Source organism: Setaria viridis, chromosome 7 (assembly GCF_005286985.2).
Source record: "Setaria viridis chromosome 7, Setaria_viridis_v4.0, whole genome shotgun sequence".
NCBI classification, from domain to species: Eukaryota; Viridiplantae; Streptophyta; class Magnoliopsida; order Poales; family Poaceae; genus Setaria; species Setaria viridis.
In genome coordinates, this window is record NC_048269.2 from 27,929,313 (window position 1) to 27,944,995 (window position 15,683).

The 15,683-nt window shown below is 46.8% G+C and overlaps 2 protein-coding genes across 2 annotated transcripts; both read right to left on the reverse strand.

Annotated features, from left to right (window-relative positions):
- Positions 1–692: 692 nt before the first annotated feature.
- On the reverse strand, positions 693–6,537 carry LOC117865098 (protein TORMOZ EMBRYO DEFECTIVE). Its single transcript, XM_034749180.2, has 14 exons — positions 6,081–6,537; positions 4,993–5,175; positions 4,653–4,802; positions 4,058–4,263; positions 3,692–3,977; positions 3,362–3,496; positions 3,099–3,217; positions 2,856–3,012; positions 2,513–2,759; positions 2,354–2,430; positions 2,145–2,264; positions 1,754–1,884; positions 1,504–1,678; positions 693–1,398 (listed from the first exon to the last, which is right to left on the reverse strand). The coding sequence occupies exons 1-14, from the start codon at positions 6,420–6,422 to the stop codon at positions 1,075–1,077; spliced, it is 2,652 nt and encodes an 883-aa protein (XP_034605071.1). The 5' UTR covers positions 6,423–6,537; the 3' UTR covers positions 693–1,074.
- Positions 6,538–9,887: 3,350 nt separating this feature from the next.
- On the reverse strand, positions 9,888–11,489 carry LOC117865323 (uncharacterized). The gene is made up of 2 exons (XM_034749493.2): positions 11,011–11,489; positions 9,888–10,837 (listed from the first exon to the last, which is right to left on the reverse strand). The coding sequence occupies exons 1-2, from the start codon at positions 11,280–11,282 to the stop codon at positions 10,162–10,164; spliced, it is 948 nt and encodes a 315-aa protein (XP_034605384.1). The 5' UTR covers positions 11,283–11,489; the 3' UTR covers positions 9,888–10,161.
- Positions 11,490–15,683: the final 4,194 nt, after the last annotated feature.

Consider the following 15,683-nt stretch of genomic DNA (forward strand, 5'->3'; position numbering starts at 1 on the left):
GTTGCGTCCTGGGTGCGTGTTTACGTGGATCCAGGACTTTCTGTTGAGGTTTTATCGAATGGGATATGCTTGGGTTTGATTGCTTTTGGGGAAAAGTATCCGGTTGCGAGGTTGGTGAGATTTCAGTTCATAAAGCAGGGGACCGTGGATTTGGTGCACGGCATCTCAACACATCATATTCTCCTCCCGGGCTGATGTTGATCGCTCACAGGCATCTTTTTCTTGTAATGCCACGTGTATTCGAACGACAGAATTATCCGAGCCCCTGGAGGCTGAAGCAACGAAGTTACTGGCTTGTAACCGATGCAGATGAACAGTTTGTACTATGCCAAGCATCAAATCACAGCAACGCAATTTCTACTGCGCAACCACAGTACCGCACCCATACAGCAGCAAAAGAATCCGATGTGCAAAAGGGGAAAAAAGAAAACCGGTGGCATTAATTAAACTAACATCATAGCGGAGTCCTTGATGAGAAATCAGTATGTTAGCGCAACGAGAAACATAGGTGATCCACCTCAAAAGCTGCAACATTAGGCCCAACTATAGAAAAGTTCGCCGACATCCAGATCGCAGATCCAACAATCACAAGTGGAGTTATTGCTGGGAGCGGTACTGCTTCCGTATCACACCCCACACATGGGAAACAATCACAAGGGAAACCATCAAACCAACCCGGAACGCACGATAGCTGCAACAATAAGGACTGAAACTTTTGAAAACCTCATCTGGGGTTTCTCTGTAATAGGTTCATCAGGAAATTTGGATCAGATACCCGCGCGTGCCTTAAGCACCGGGGGTCTTCTGAACTCAGCAAAGAATGCATTTACTCCCTCGGTCCCAAATTATAGATTGTTTTAGATTGTTTTGACTTTTTTAGATTCATAGATTTTGTTATGCACTTAGATAGATGCATAATAATATTTATGCATCTAGAAAAACTATAACGACCTATAATTTCGAACGGAGGGAGTACATCACAAAGGATTTGTGTCGTTGGGCAATGTCAGTTATAACTCACAACAGCAGCTACAAAATTGGTGGTGAGCGTAAGCAATTTTCTTAGCTAGGTATTCAGGCCTCAACTGAAACATCCTTCGAAGCAAGCTTCACTTTCTTCTCTTTGCCCTTTTTGCTTGATTTGCCCTGTTTTCTCTTCTTGCTTGACTTCTCTGTTATGGGCGAAGCAGGCTGAGCCTCTGCGGTTTCATTGTTCTCCACTGATGAACCGTTCATGTCATCTTTGGTTGTGCCCGCATCAACATCTGGATCTACCACGGCCATTCGCATCAATGTATAGTCCAACAGAAATGTACTTCGCACTAGTCTATCGACTCTGTTGAAATGCCTCTGCGAATACGGAATTAGGCCCTCAAGGAGCTCACTGATACCCTTTATCTGCAGAGGTGAAAAACAAATCATCTCATGAGAAGAAGCAAAACAGTTTGTCAGGACTAAGAAGCACTCTTAAACACCTCTTAGGAAGTGGGGGAAAATTATTACCTCCAAGATATCGGTGGGAGGCAAAGTCCTCAATACCCGAAAAAGCACAAACTGTGCAACATGACAGAACTTGGGCTTTGTATTCCATTCACGGATGTACTCAAGAAGCACACGGAGGCCATCCTTTGGAAGTCCAAGAAGAGCCTTTTCTATTGGATCCTCCGAATCAGCCCTCCTGCACACCCAAGGATATATAAAAGCTTATTAAAAATTCCAAGCTGCTGACAGAATTCCAATCAAGAATTAGTACCTGGCAAGCTGTGAGAATAACTCTAGAAGCCTGTGTGGTCTCCTAAGCTCAAATGCAAGTTGTATTGCTTTTGTATAGTCAGCATCTGACACTGCATTTTCCAATTCCTGGCCTCTTAAGACTTCTTCCTCCTGCAACAAAGGTGAATTTTAATGAGGTTGTAAATGCCTGACATATGCCTATATAGATCCCAAAGAGCCATCAAGCAGAGGTAGAGACAAATACATCAAGAATATGGTAAACTCGTAGATATATCACATTGCAATGTTACTCAAGGTCACATCTCTATGCAAGGACCAAGTATCAGGTATTTCACAGTTTTTCTTCCAGCACAAAAAGCAAGCATCTTGCTTGCAACACTGAAAATACTATAATGTAAGGTTTCACTTGCCTTTTTACGGAAATCTTCTTGCTTATCTTCCATGGTGCAATCATGCCACAGGTTTAGAATAGAATCAGTTCCACCAGTAGCAAGCATTTCAGTTTTTCTGCCAACAGTCAATGCCCAAACCTGAGGGGCAAATAATAGTTAGTTTGTAAGTCCCCTCCCTAATTCATACAGAAAAGACACCTCCATGATGCATGTTAATAATATCATACCTTTCCATCATGCTTATCATAAGTAGCAATGCACTCATTTGTTTTGATTGTCCATAGCTTCACTAGACCATCACTTCCTAAATTAAGGAACAACACAAGAATGTCAACACAGCTCCCAAAAAAGGTGATAACTTGGATGACTGGCTTATATCTTATTACCGCAAGAAATAACTTGAGTTCCACGTGAAAGGAAAGAAGCTCGCAGGACACTTGATGTATGACCCTCAAATGTCTTCAAGCACGTGCCATCTGCAACGGACCATATTTTGATTGTTCTATCACCAGAGGATGTCATGACACATTGCTCAACAAGAGAAAACTCAACCGACCAGATTCCTCTCTTGTGCCCCTTAAGGACAACAGAGGACACCAGGTTAGGGAGTTTCCATATGCAAGCAGTTCGGTCCTACAAAAATAAAGATGATAAAATATAATGATTCAATGATGTAAGGCAAATAAAAGGGTATTTAACCTCTAAAAAACTAGCATGCTACAATGATACCTCAGAACCACTGCAAACAAGGCCATCATTAGGTGAAACAGACAGAGAATTAATATCTTTATCATGTGCAGCTACAACAGCCTTAGCTCTGAGAGGAACTTCATCATCAGCATCATCAAGCGTATCATCCCAGGTCCAAATCTTGATGGTTCGATCACTAATTAAAAAGATAGTGTCATTTTTAGAATAACAATTTTGGCATCTTTAGGCAAACAAATATCACAGAGAAACTGAACAACAAACCTGCTGCCACTAACAAAAAAGTTCTTCGATTTCTTTGAGAATGCAACAGAACCAACAGCTCCCAGATGGCCTTTACCAGTACCAATACATCTTCTCCTTTCAGCATCCCATAACCTCACCTGTGAAATACAAAAGATCACACTAAAAAACATGAGAAGCAGCAAGAGAAAGCACTTGCCGGTACTGAGGATTATCACAATAAAACAAATGCCAAAAATTTATGGCAACTAAAAACATCTTCAGGACATGACAAAACAACTTACAGTATTGTCCTTGCTCCCAGTTACAACAAGCGTCTTCCCAGAAGAAGAGACACAGGTGTCGATGCAAACAATAATTTCTGTGTGGCCAGCCAGTACATAAGAACATGACATCGATGCAACATCATAAACACGGACCTGCATATGGAGGTAACAGTTTTAAGCTAAGAAATTTCAAACGCATCATAAACAAGGAGATGTACATGGAGGTATCAGCTTAAGAAATTTCAAACGCATCATAAACAAGGAGCTGCATATGGAGGTATCAGCTTAAGAAACTTCAAATGCATTAAGCAACAAGATCTCTGCAGAGATTATTTATGAATAACTCACCTGCTCCAAGTTAGTAGCTACAGCAAGATATTGTTCCTCATCCCCGACAAACTTCAAGTCAAGAATCTCATCATTATAACCTACTAGACGTCTATATAGGGACAGTTGGAAGGTCCCTTCATCAGTTTTTTTGGGACAATAGAACAAAAACTGCTGATCAGCAGTAACACATAGCAATCCTTGATCATTTGGCAACATAACAGCAGAAGTAAACCCCCTTCTGGTTTCCTCATTCTCTGAGTTAACAGTTACATCAGATGATTGCTGCTCGAACATGCAACGACCACTGTAAAGGACCAGAAAATCATGATTGCATGTACCGCAGAAATATGCAACTAAAGAGATTATAAATGCAAACTAATGTACCTCTCCAAGCACCAGATGCGCACAACCCCACGTTCACCTACTGTAAGAAAATAACCATCCGATCCCCCCTTCATGTTTACCAGTTCTATGCCCAAACAAGCTAGTAGCTCACTTCCTGATCCAATGAAGGAAACAGCTTCTATCATTTCATACGTGGGTATTGTCTTCTTCGAGCTGTACTTACGAACATCCCACACAGTAACAACCTGCAGATGTTCCATACATTAAAAAATAGCAAGTATCTTGCTAAAACAATGCCAGCAGTTCCAGACAGAAAATGCATTGCATTGTAAATTCCTACATCAGAAATATTGAAATTTAACCAAAAAAGGGTAATCCAGACAAATAATAAACACTAAGTACTTCTTTTTTTCACAAAGGTGCACATAAAATTGGAGGAAAAGCTTCTCTATGATAATTCAATCAATTTCAACTTTTAGCTATCTAATTCTAAATTATAGAAAGGAGCAATGGAGCCCTGAGAATATATGGATATATGCTGGTACAAATGAACTTGACTTGAAACCATATGTATTGATAACAGCATGACAGTCTCTAGAATACATAATGAGACATGGGACCATTACAATCATACCTTATCCCTCCCAGCACTGAGCAATGTTTGTCCATCATCAGACAATGTCAATGAAGTGACCGTTGAAAAATGCTCTTTCAGCACAGCAACACATTTTTTGGTTTCAAGGTTCCATACTCGCACAGTGCCATCTTCGCTTCCTGAAAACAACTGGAGATCCAACACAGAGGTTATCATGTGCAGCTGTGCTCATCAAAAGGAATACACTGGCAACATGGATGGGGATAATACCAGTACAGCTTGGTAAAAATAATACAGTGATTTAAACTAACAAGCTCAGAAGACATTTTGAGTGCTCCAATTCAAATAAAAAGCAGGATTGTCTGCAAATTATCCTCACCAGAAGGCGCTTTGGATCTTTGTGGAACATAATGGTCGTCACAATGCCTGTATGACCTCTTAAGAAATGTGTGCAAAATCCACCATCCACATCCCATATGCACACCTTCTTGTCTGCTCCGGCAGTTGCAAGCAACCCACCAGAAGCATGGCACGCCATGGCCATAATAGGACCATCATGTCCCTGAACAACATTAGGAAAATACATGAGTTTACTTCACATGCTACAACGAGGAATTACAGTATACTATCATAGTATTAACATAATGAAACGAAAAAGTTGTAAAAGTTGTTAGCATGTAGTTGTAAAATCCCATTCAGTCACTGAGTTAACTAAGTATTAATACAAAAGTTAATATAACAGGATAAAGATCCAATGAATCAAAATTGGAAAAGCACTGGTGTGCGTTGCGAGAAATTAGTACGTCTGAGTGTGTGATATTAAGTTGGTCAGAGGAAATAACAATTGCATCCTTCCTTTTTGCACATTTACCAAGAAAAGATAAGAAAGAAAATGTTACAATTCAATATCCACATTTAATTTAGCTTGCATCCGCAATAGCTGATTCTGAAAGCTGAGCATGAGGTCTTGTATTCTGAAAGTGTGCAATAAAATAAATTAAGTGTGAAAGGAAACTAGAGTCTCATGGATCTAGTGTAACCCCTTTCAAATCATCAGAAATTTTAATCTGCCTATTTTCCCAGAGTTACTAGTTTATAAAGTCATCTGTCCTTAACAATACTCCATAAGCTAACTATCAACAGAATAATGGACCAGGATGACGAGCTGAATAGCCCACGAAGACTCAGTTGACACATTCTGACATTCACACAGGAATACAAGCTTCCAAGCTTGTTGCAACTGCACAACTGCATTTGTGCAGGGCTTTCAAACTAGTAGACCACTCACAGAACTATAGACATTTACTATGTCGTGAATAAACTCGATTACTCTCTAGCTAGATACCGGAACAGGGTCCAACGACTATTCACTTAAAATTGCTTTCCTATGGTCGAAGTCACTGATCAATGGACTAACATTTCGAATACATCGAAGCACCACGGGACGCACGAAAAACCAAAACTCACCTTCCAGCTGCGTATGCAAGTGCGGGTGGCGAGGTCCCAGACCCTGATAAGCCTGCTGTGCCCCGCAGCAAAGAGGAGGCGGGAGTCGGGGGACAGCGTCAGCGCGGTGATGGCCTCCGAGTCGCCGTCGACGGGCTCCCCTATCGCGGAGGCGTCCGCGGCCGACACCACGCGCACCTCCCCGCCGCATGCGCACGCGAGGAACGGATCGGCCTCGGCGCCGCCTTCGCCCTCGCCCTCGCCGGCGGGGGGGCGCCCGACCGCGAACGGCCCGCCCGTGTAGAACTGCTGCAGCGAGCGGTCGCAGCGGTAGTTCTTCTTAAGCGCCTGCGTCGACGCCATAGCTAATTTCGGCGGCCGCGGCAACGGCTGTGGGTCGTCGGAGCTAGGGTTTTGCGGCGGTGGCGGCGGCGGCGCAAGAGGTGGAAGGAGGAGAGGGTTTTAGGACTCGCGGGTCAAGTGGCGGTGGCGGGCGTGGGGAAAGAGAAGACACAAGGGCATTCGCCGACGCGTGGGTCCCGTCGGCAGTGGAACATCTTGGCCCGTACGCTGCGGACCGCGATGAACGGGAGGACGACAGTGGGCTGCATAGCGTGATGGGCCGCTCGGCTGGTATGATGGGTTAGCCCGTTGTTTCGCTCTGTGGGGACTGGGCCGCCAGTTTTCTTTCCTTGTTTTGACGGGCCTTCTGCTCCTATCAATTGACTGGGCTACATTCTGACGGCCTTGAAGATGTATTGGGCCCAGCCCGCCCGGCACGGCGACTGTGGTGGGCTCTGGTGGAGTGAGACCGAGGCAAAAAAAAAAATTTGTTGAAATATGAAAAGGTGGAGGCTTAAAAAGGCTCTTCATCAGTTCTGACGGAGAGGCATCAGCAGTTCAGCACAGGAAACGCCAAACACCTGACCTCACAGCTCTGATGAGTACTCAACATGCCGTTCAGTTTCCTCTCAGACGACCAAGGCTCCGACTTTTTACGTGGTAGATCTAACCTCCATATTACTTTACCACAAATGGTCGATCGATCTATCAACTCAAAAGTTAACTCAGAACCTCAATCTTCACCGCGATCCATCATCCTGAAACCGACGCGCCAGTCTGACACCCTGCCTCCAAATTCCAGGCCGTGACGCGCGACGACAGGCAGAGGGACGCCGCCGTCCCTGTCCCGCACTTAACTAACCGCCACGCCAGGCTTCGTCGGACGACCCACCTGTTTCGACGAAAATCACGTCCGGCGCCCGGGTCCGGCGTCTCTCCGACTATCACCGTCGTCGTCGGTCTCGCGTGCCCTACTTACCTTGAAAAACCTCCGGACCGGACGACGCCTTTCCCTTCGGCAGTTAGCGGCTGTCAGATTCCGCAGGTTCGAAATCAAAAAGGGCATCATGCGCCGTGAAAACGAGGTCGCAGCGCGCGCGACGCATTCCGGCGCCCGTCTCGCTCAACAGGGACGCCTGCACTTGTTAATGAACATTCTTCCCCGGCCGGGGCAGCCGAAACTAACATCGTCGTCGTCGTCACCGGCAGCTCGCGGTAGTGGGTTTGGTTTGCACGTCGGCGTCGAGCGATCGGCTTAGGTAAACGCGGCTTGACATGTATCGTCTCTGCTCGCCGGCGAGCCGTGCGTCACGGTACCGGCGTTTTTCAGCTGCTGCGCCCGGCGTCAGCGCGGCGACGGCCGTCGTCCCCTGCCTTGCCTTTGCTTTAACGACCCAACAACGGCAGTCAAATCAGGGAGTTCGTGTTCCCTTCAATATATAAGCACGAACGTATCGATCGGTTACTGTTTGTTGGTTAGCAGCTGCTTCTCGTGGAAGGATCTTCGCCCACCGCTCGTGTGTTCACAAGCATTTATCTGCTCATGGTCTTCGCGGTGAGTAATTAACCATTTAACCCCGTCAGCTAGCGGCAGGGGTTGAATTTTTTTTTTTTCACCGGTGAGCTCAGTGATTTTGTCTCGTCGAGAAGCGTCGCCGTCGTGCAATCACTGGTGAAACCGTGCACTCCACGAACGAATTGACGTATTGTTTGTATACTGACTAGTACGTGACACTGCATACGTACGCAGTCGCATGCACAAGTTTTCTTCTTCATGTAGACAGCGCAGATGAAAACATCTCATTGCATTAACGGGCCGGAATAACTTATGACTCAACTTATATACTTCTTGCAACACACGTCTTGCACGCTCACCTGAATTTGGCTTATACATCTATTCATTTCATTGATCGGCTGCATTAACTGATCGAAGCAGAGATATATCCTAATAAGACTCGCTTTTGGAGCGATCATTCACACGAGAGAGCTTCAGAAACAACAGCTTTAACAGTTGGACCCCGGCAGCCCAATTTCCTCTCTGGAATCTCAAGAGAAGAAACGACTAACACGGATAACACAGCTCTCTAGCTAGCTTGCAGCCACAAGCGAAAGGTCAAGCGAGTTCGTTTTACCTTCTGCATAAACAAAAATGCTCACCGTCGTCATCCTGTGAAATGGCACGAGACTTTCTGAAAGGTCAGAAAGTCCACCATCAGAATGACTCAATGATCAGTTGATTACTCACATCGTCCCCCCACACACTTTCGGACGGTCAATGGCTTCAAACCTCGGGCAACTCTTTTACTGACCTAACCCCTAACCAATGATGACCCTTTTTGTTGCTAATGTGGGGATCAGGACGCCAAGAAGTCATGGGGTGAGGTCATGGCCTCTGTGTACACCGGTCTCGAGTTGTAATCGATGCCGTTATGTGCTCGGAGATCATGTGTGCTTGCAGTCTGCGGGGCATCCAAGTCTAGAAGGCCGTCGCCCTCGACGCTTCTTCGTCTTCGCAAAGCAACTTCCTACTCCAACTAATCCAATACTTATGTGAACGTTTCCTAATCAAAATATCTATATGTGAGAAATAGGCCATGGATAACGCAGCAATATATCATCATCACTAGCAAGTGGATTTTCTGTGAAAAGAAGTTTTTATTTTTTTAACATGTAGTTAACAAAATTCTGCATGCTTTTTATGTGTCAACTGATAAAACAATTTCTACTAGCGTCATATTCGAATGTAAGCAATTATGTGTGTTTTTCATGTGCACAATAATATGAGTTGAAAATGTAATGATAATCACTCTGTTTGATACTTCTGATAAAATATCTTTTAGGATATTCATGGATAGTTTCTTTCCCAAAAAGATAGCACACACCCAAGGATAGTTTGCCCATATTTTTGTTAGCAATGTGTAAAAAGACTAAGCGAAATTTGGTAGTTAAGTATATCTATTTACTTTTTGATGTATAGCCATTCTGATAATACTAGTCTTCTAAGTATTTTTAGGGGAAAAAACCTTTTTTTACGAATATATTTAGTTAAGTTACCGTACTAGCTTTTTTTACTAACCCAAATGAAAACGTCCTTCGGTGACTAGTGTGAAGCACATGTATACTTAGCCAATGTGTTTACCACAAAGTGCTAAACAACACAGCTGCTCCCTTCGTTCAGCAACAGTGCGTTGAATATACTGAACCCTACAAGAAATGAAGGTCGCCACAAACATGGAGAGGAACAGTTGGTTTTCTCATTTCATAATGGAGAAAAGAAGTACTCCCTCCAAAAATATTTCTGTCTTGTGAGCATATTTTGATCTCTTGCTACCACCAGGCTTTACTCAAACAATTCTTGTGCTGATTCACCGAAAGGATGCACCAAGAGATGCACAAAGGATAAAATTATCCCAGTCGTTACCTTAAAAAAGGATGCACAAAGCCATTCACCGAAATGTCAATTGTAACGGGATTGAAATGATTGAGTGCGCAAACTCTAAGTCCATTGGATAAAGCTAAATCTATTACAAGCATGCCACTGAACACAGATAGATCACTAAGAGATCGACAGACCCAATGACAAAACGAAACTAACTTATGAAGAGAACTGCAAATTTTTGTACAACGCGCACCACCACTACCCCTACGGGCTACGACTGTTGCATGGTATAGTTTATAAAATCGGGGGCCAGAGGCTAGAGTAGCCCCCTGCGTCACCTGAACTAAACCAGGCTGGACGCTAGGCATGCATGGTATAGTTTCATAGTGGCAAGCTGCTGCTCTCTGCTAGCATGTCTTTCCAGAAACGATCATCCTCCAGAGAGCACATGCTCGGCATCTCATTGGCCTCCGATAGAAGATCGGCGAAACCCTGCACCGGCCGGTCAGCTGCAGCTGCCACTTCCTGCGGAAAAGACGCAGGCACCGCCAATGCCGCCGCAGTCGGCGCCGGAGCTGATGAAGCGGCCTTCAGTTGCTGCACCGCGTCGTGCTCTGAAAAACTTGCTATATTGTTGAGATAATCGTCAGCCGGCCGGTAGTTCGCGTGAGCCAAGAGGTTCATCTGGTCCTGGAAGTTTGGAACCATGCTCCTTGCGTTAAGCATGGCGTTGTTGTCTGCAGCCGAGCCGAAGTTATTATTGGCCATGAGACCAGCTGCAGCGGCGCCTCCGTTGATGGTCTGCAGCAGGAGCTGCAGCGCCTGCACCTGCATCAGGACGTTGTTGAGGCCTCCGAGGCTAGCCGCTGCCGAGAGGAGCGCCTCGGAGAGGCCGGGGGCGCCGGCGGCGGAGGCGAGGATGTCGTCAGGGGGCAGCCGCTGGTGCGTGACGGGGTCGACGCCCATGCGCAGCAGCTTCTTCCGGATGTGCGTGTTCCAGTAGTTCTTGATCTCGTTGTCCGTCCGGCCGTCCAGGTGCGTCGCGATCGTCGACCACCTAACCCAAAGACAAATTGATAGAGTGCGTGTTAGTTAATCGTCATATCATATCCCCGTAGAACGAAGATTTAATTGCATGCACGCCAACTGCTTCAGATTAAAGCAGGTGGCGGCTATGCATGCACGGTGATGGTGACCGGTAACGGTGAGTGGCTAATGAATCGTCCGTACTTGTTGCCGAGCTCGGCGTGGAGGGCGATGATGAGGCGCTCCTCGTCGTCGGTGAAGTTGCCGCGCTTGATGTCGGGGCGGAGGTAGTTGGTCCAGCGGAGGCGGCAGCTCTTGCCGCAGCGGTTCAGCCCGGCGGCCTTGGGCAGGTTGCGCCAGCTGCCGACGTGCCCGCCGTGCCTCTGGATGTGCTCCACCAGCGCCCGATCCTCCTCCTCCGTCCACGGGCCTTTCTTCACGCCGGCGTCGTGGCAGCAGCACGGCGACCTCCCCATCGATCTCGTCCTCGTGGATCGATGCACACGCGCTCTGCTGCTTACTAGGAGGTAGGAGCTGGAGGTAGACGAAGACTGCTTCTTCTTCGACGGTGTGCTGGCAAGCTTGGATTGCCGGCCTGGATGCAGTATCGGAGAAGGTATATGCGATCCTGGCCTGTAGACACGGTACGGTACTTATAGGGAGGGGGTAGTAGCTTAGCTTGCGGTGGATGGTTCGTGCATGGCAAGTTGGCAACACGGAGCAGAGAGCTTTTGTGGAGGTTATGAAAGAAATTGTTTTTATTTGCCCGTCGTTGTTGCTTCGTCTGTGGATCTTAGGAAGTCAAAGAGAGTAGTTGCTCCAGAGATCCTCACCACGTAAGATCGATATATTCGAGCATGCTGTGGTTCACACTTGGCCTGCTGTACGGTTGTACATGTCTCGAGTAGTAGGCATGCAACTGACTAGGGTATACTGTGTGGCTGGCGCGTATACAATACGTAAGGGGTGCATTCCTAGTCTAAGTGTCTTTTCTCATTACTAGTACATAGTAGATAGTATATTTCTAGTGGAACATATGGAAAGAAAGAAATCGAAGAACTTTCAACCAAGAGAGCAAATCCTACGAGAATGTGGCATTTCTAATCAAGGAAGAAGTTGAGCAATACCAGTGGTCGACACAAAACATCAAACAGAACTTACAACATGAAGTCTAATTTTCCTCTCTTTTTTTCCGCTAATCGAGATCTCAGGGTCCCTCGGTTTGGGTTTTTTTTCCTTTTGTCCTTTCCTAGTTGTGCGCTCCTGTGGAGTTGGTTTTCCTAAGTCGTGAGTTGTAAGTTGCTTTTGTACTTTTTTTTGTTTTGCTCTCTCTTCTAATAAAAATTCAGCAAATCTCTTGCTGTCCATTCAAAAAAAAAGATGGGCCAGAAAATGAATCAAATTTTGGAATTTTGTCAAAGCATCCTGCCATTGATTTGAAGATGGTGGTTAATCGTCACTAACGACCCGTCCTATCATTAATTATGAAGAAAACCTAACATTGAGAACCCAAAGACTTTTTTCTAAACTACACGCGCACACTATTTTAACAAAAATCTCCCAAAGTGCCGTTGTCTAGGATTGTTTCAAATGCTTCACGTAAACATTAATTTTTGTATATTTTTTTATTTTAGATCCGTTTAATTCGCTCCCACGGGAATTGAATCCGAGCCTACTGCTCTAACCACTAGGCTAGAGGTCCTTTCACGGAAACGTTAATTTATTATAAGCCTCCCCCACATACTATGCGGTTGTCTATGGATACTAAAATAAAGAGGAAACAACGTATTATGTCATGTATGACCACACACACATAACAATCATTTTTTGTGGAAAGTGGGAGAAAATCAATAAAACATGATCCGTTTATACATTGCCTCAGATAATCGCAAGCATTTCATGAAGTTTTGTTATCTATGTTTTTATTTGAAATATTGGTAGCTAAAGTTCATGTATTTAGGCCTGATTAAGTGATCAAACCTCAAGACGGTCCACGATCCGGAGCTAGAGATATCCTGAAATTGTATATTAACTGACAGGTCTGATACGATAATTGATCAGCGGCCAAATTTCCTTGTCAAACCACCAGTTTTTTTTAATCCTTTCAGGAAACCTACTCTTTTGAATATATACGGCGTGCTCGCGGCGTAGTAGGATACAGAACAAGTTTATTTGCCTAGCTTCACGTTTTCATTCATATGCTGACAAAGAGTCTCAGATAATGCATGCACAAAGAAACAGGATTAGTACGTAGGCCATATGATTGGCACCAGCTAGGATGTGCATTAGCAGCCCCAAATACGAGGAAGGGAGGAACCTTCCGTTCCGAGTGTCCATTCCATGATGCCGACTGTTGAGTATGCAAGCGTGAGGTTCAAATCAAATTAAAAAAAGAGTATTCAAGCATGGATGTAAGTCAATTATATGATTATGTTATTCAAATTACGTCGCTGCTTTCGCCTCTCGAGACAAGAAGTATATATAATTGGAAAATCATTCGCGGCCACGGCCGTGGCGTGTATATATCTGCACTGCTACATGCCTACATCCACAGAAATGCAGTGTTTTTTCGTAACTAATCCGGTAAGCAGGTGGGCTTGAGGTTCCTGAAATGATTTGGCCCGGAATCTGGTGAAGGATCCACTGAATATGGATCGAAAATTGGAGTCCGGAATTGCAGGGTCACAATGTCAAAAGGGGGAGTCGTTATTCACTTATTCCTCGCCAAAAAAAAATGGTGAGAGTCGCTACTACTCGCTAGCTAGCTTGACCGATGTTCTCCGTACTCCAGGCGCACGGCACCGGCCGGGTTCAGTCCAACTGCGCTCCGCTGCCCCTGAGACTGCTGCTGGCTGCGAGGTGCGAGCCGGCAGCCGGCAGATGCCGGGAGTCGCTGCGCGCACCAGCTCTCCGTCACTCCGTGGAAAATCACCGCGCTGGCCGGCCTTTGCTTTCCAAAAGGCAATGTTTTTGCGCGGCCACCGCACGGCGCTCGTCCGGTCCGGGGCCATCGGTCCTGTTCAGCTTGACTATGCCCCGCCCTGGCGGCGAGTTGGCTTGCCGGCGGTTCAGCCTTCAGCTTCGCCGGTTTCGCGGGGCTCTCTTGGATGGATCCCTCCCGGCTCCCGCAGAGGCCGCGTCCAGCTTGGTAGTGGGGTCGACGGCTCGACGCCGTCGCTTTGCTTGCTTTGTGACCTGCGGATCGGTTGGTTACTCGAACGTCTACAGGTCTAGTACGTAGGAGAGCGGACTGCAGGCTGAAAGTTCGGAGCAGCCCATATGACTGCGGCGGGGAGGAGGGTGAGCCCTGGGCCGCTGTTGGGGCGTTTTGCTCATGGATCCCCCCCCCCCCCCCCCCCCCTATGACTTCCATCCAGCGTTTGAATTCGTGCTATAATGAATGACTGACTGACATGAAGTGGTGGAACCTTCCAAAAAGGCGGGGGCAGTAGAATCTATCGATTTCAGCAAGTATGGATACGGTCGGTGGTCAGAGCGCGGAGCAGGAGTTTAATGTTTCGAATGTACCAACTCAACATCTTAGGTATACTGCTTCAGCATTTCAGTTAAACTACTTCAACATTACCGTATGGAAATGTTGGACTGTTCTACAGTTCTACGCGAAATTTGTAATTGTTGAATCTAATATCTCGAAATGTTGAATCTACTCCCGAATCTGCTACTCACATTTCCCATTGCTTTTTTTTTTGAACCGTATGCTGCTACTTAGAGCTTGTTGGGCTAGCGTGGGCAACAAAGTTACATAGCTTAACCCAGTTTCCACAAGCTATATAGGAGCCCCTTGTTTACAGCCTGCTTTCTTCTATTTTATTTTCCCATGCCGTAAAATTCTTCACATTTTTTGTGCCCAGCCCGAGCTACAGCTCCTTGCGGTGAACTCAGGAAATAAAATGAGGATGCCGTGTGACTGAAGGTACGTAGCTTATCCCAAAGAACAAATAAAAATAGAATGCGTACATGTAGCTCACACCCTCGAGCTTCGTCCACCCGCGGCGGCGGCCGCGTGTTCCGCCCTGCCCCGCACACCTCCTCCGCGCAACAGCCCCGTTTGGTCTCCACCGCCCCGCGGCCGCGCTCCGCCTACTCGCAGCAGTTGCCAGGCTCCGTTGTCCACTGCACCATGGCCGAGCTCATACTCTCGCTTCAGCGGTCGCGCTGCAACCGTTGCTGCTCATCCGTGCTCTTGCCCTCTTCTTGTCCATGGTGCAGAAGCACTGAGCACCGGAGGAGGTGGAGAGAGAGTGAGAGACGGGCGCATGCTGGGACCCGCTTGGCGTGCAAAGGCGTGCGACATTGTTTTCTCTTTCTTCATTTCTCTCACCTCCAGTATAGCATGCTCCTATCGGTCCGTTAATGGTGCCCTTACGTTGCGGCAGCGGCCTGCCGATGCCGCGCGCACCAACTCCGTGGAAAACCACCCGCTGGCTGAAACTTGAAAACTGGGCAGCACTCTCTCGTCCTGGGCCTGAGCCTTGTGGAGGACAGGAGGGTGGGCCTCTGTTGGGACGTTTTCTGAGACATGGGCAAGCTCATGCGATGAATGATCGGTGCCGGGAATCTTTCGATAGCGCGTCAGCACTCCCATTGTTTGAGATTGGTACGTACAATATAATTTGTTGGATGTATCTTATGCTCCTCTCAACTCTAGCTTCCTCCTGACCACCTGCGTGCCGCCGACGCCATCCCCACATCTGCTGCCGCTTCCGTTGCCGTGGCCACCACACCGCCACCACACCCACCAGCTTCGCCATGAGTGTTGCCCCACCTCCGCAGCCGCTGCGCCGCCGCGGCTGCTACCGGCCCCACCGAGCCCGCCGTGGCTGTTGCGGGCCCTGCCGCACCCGCCGTCACCGGAG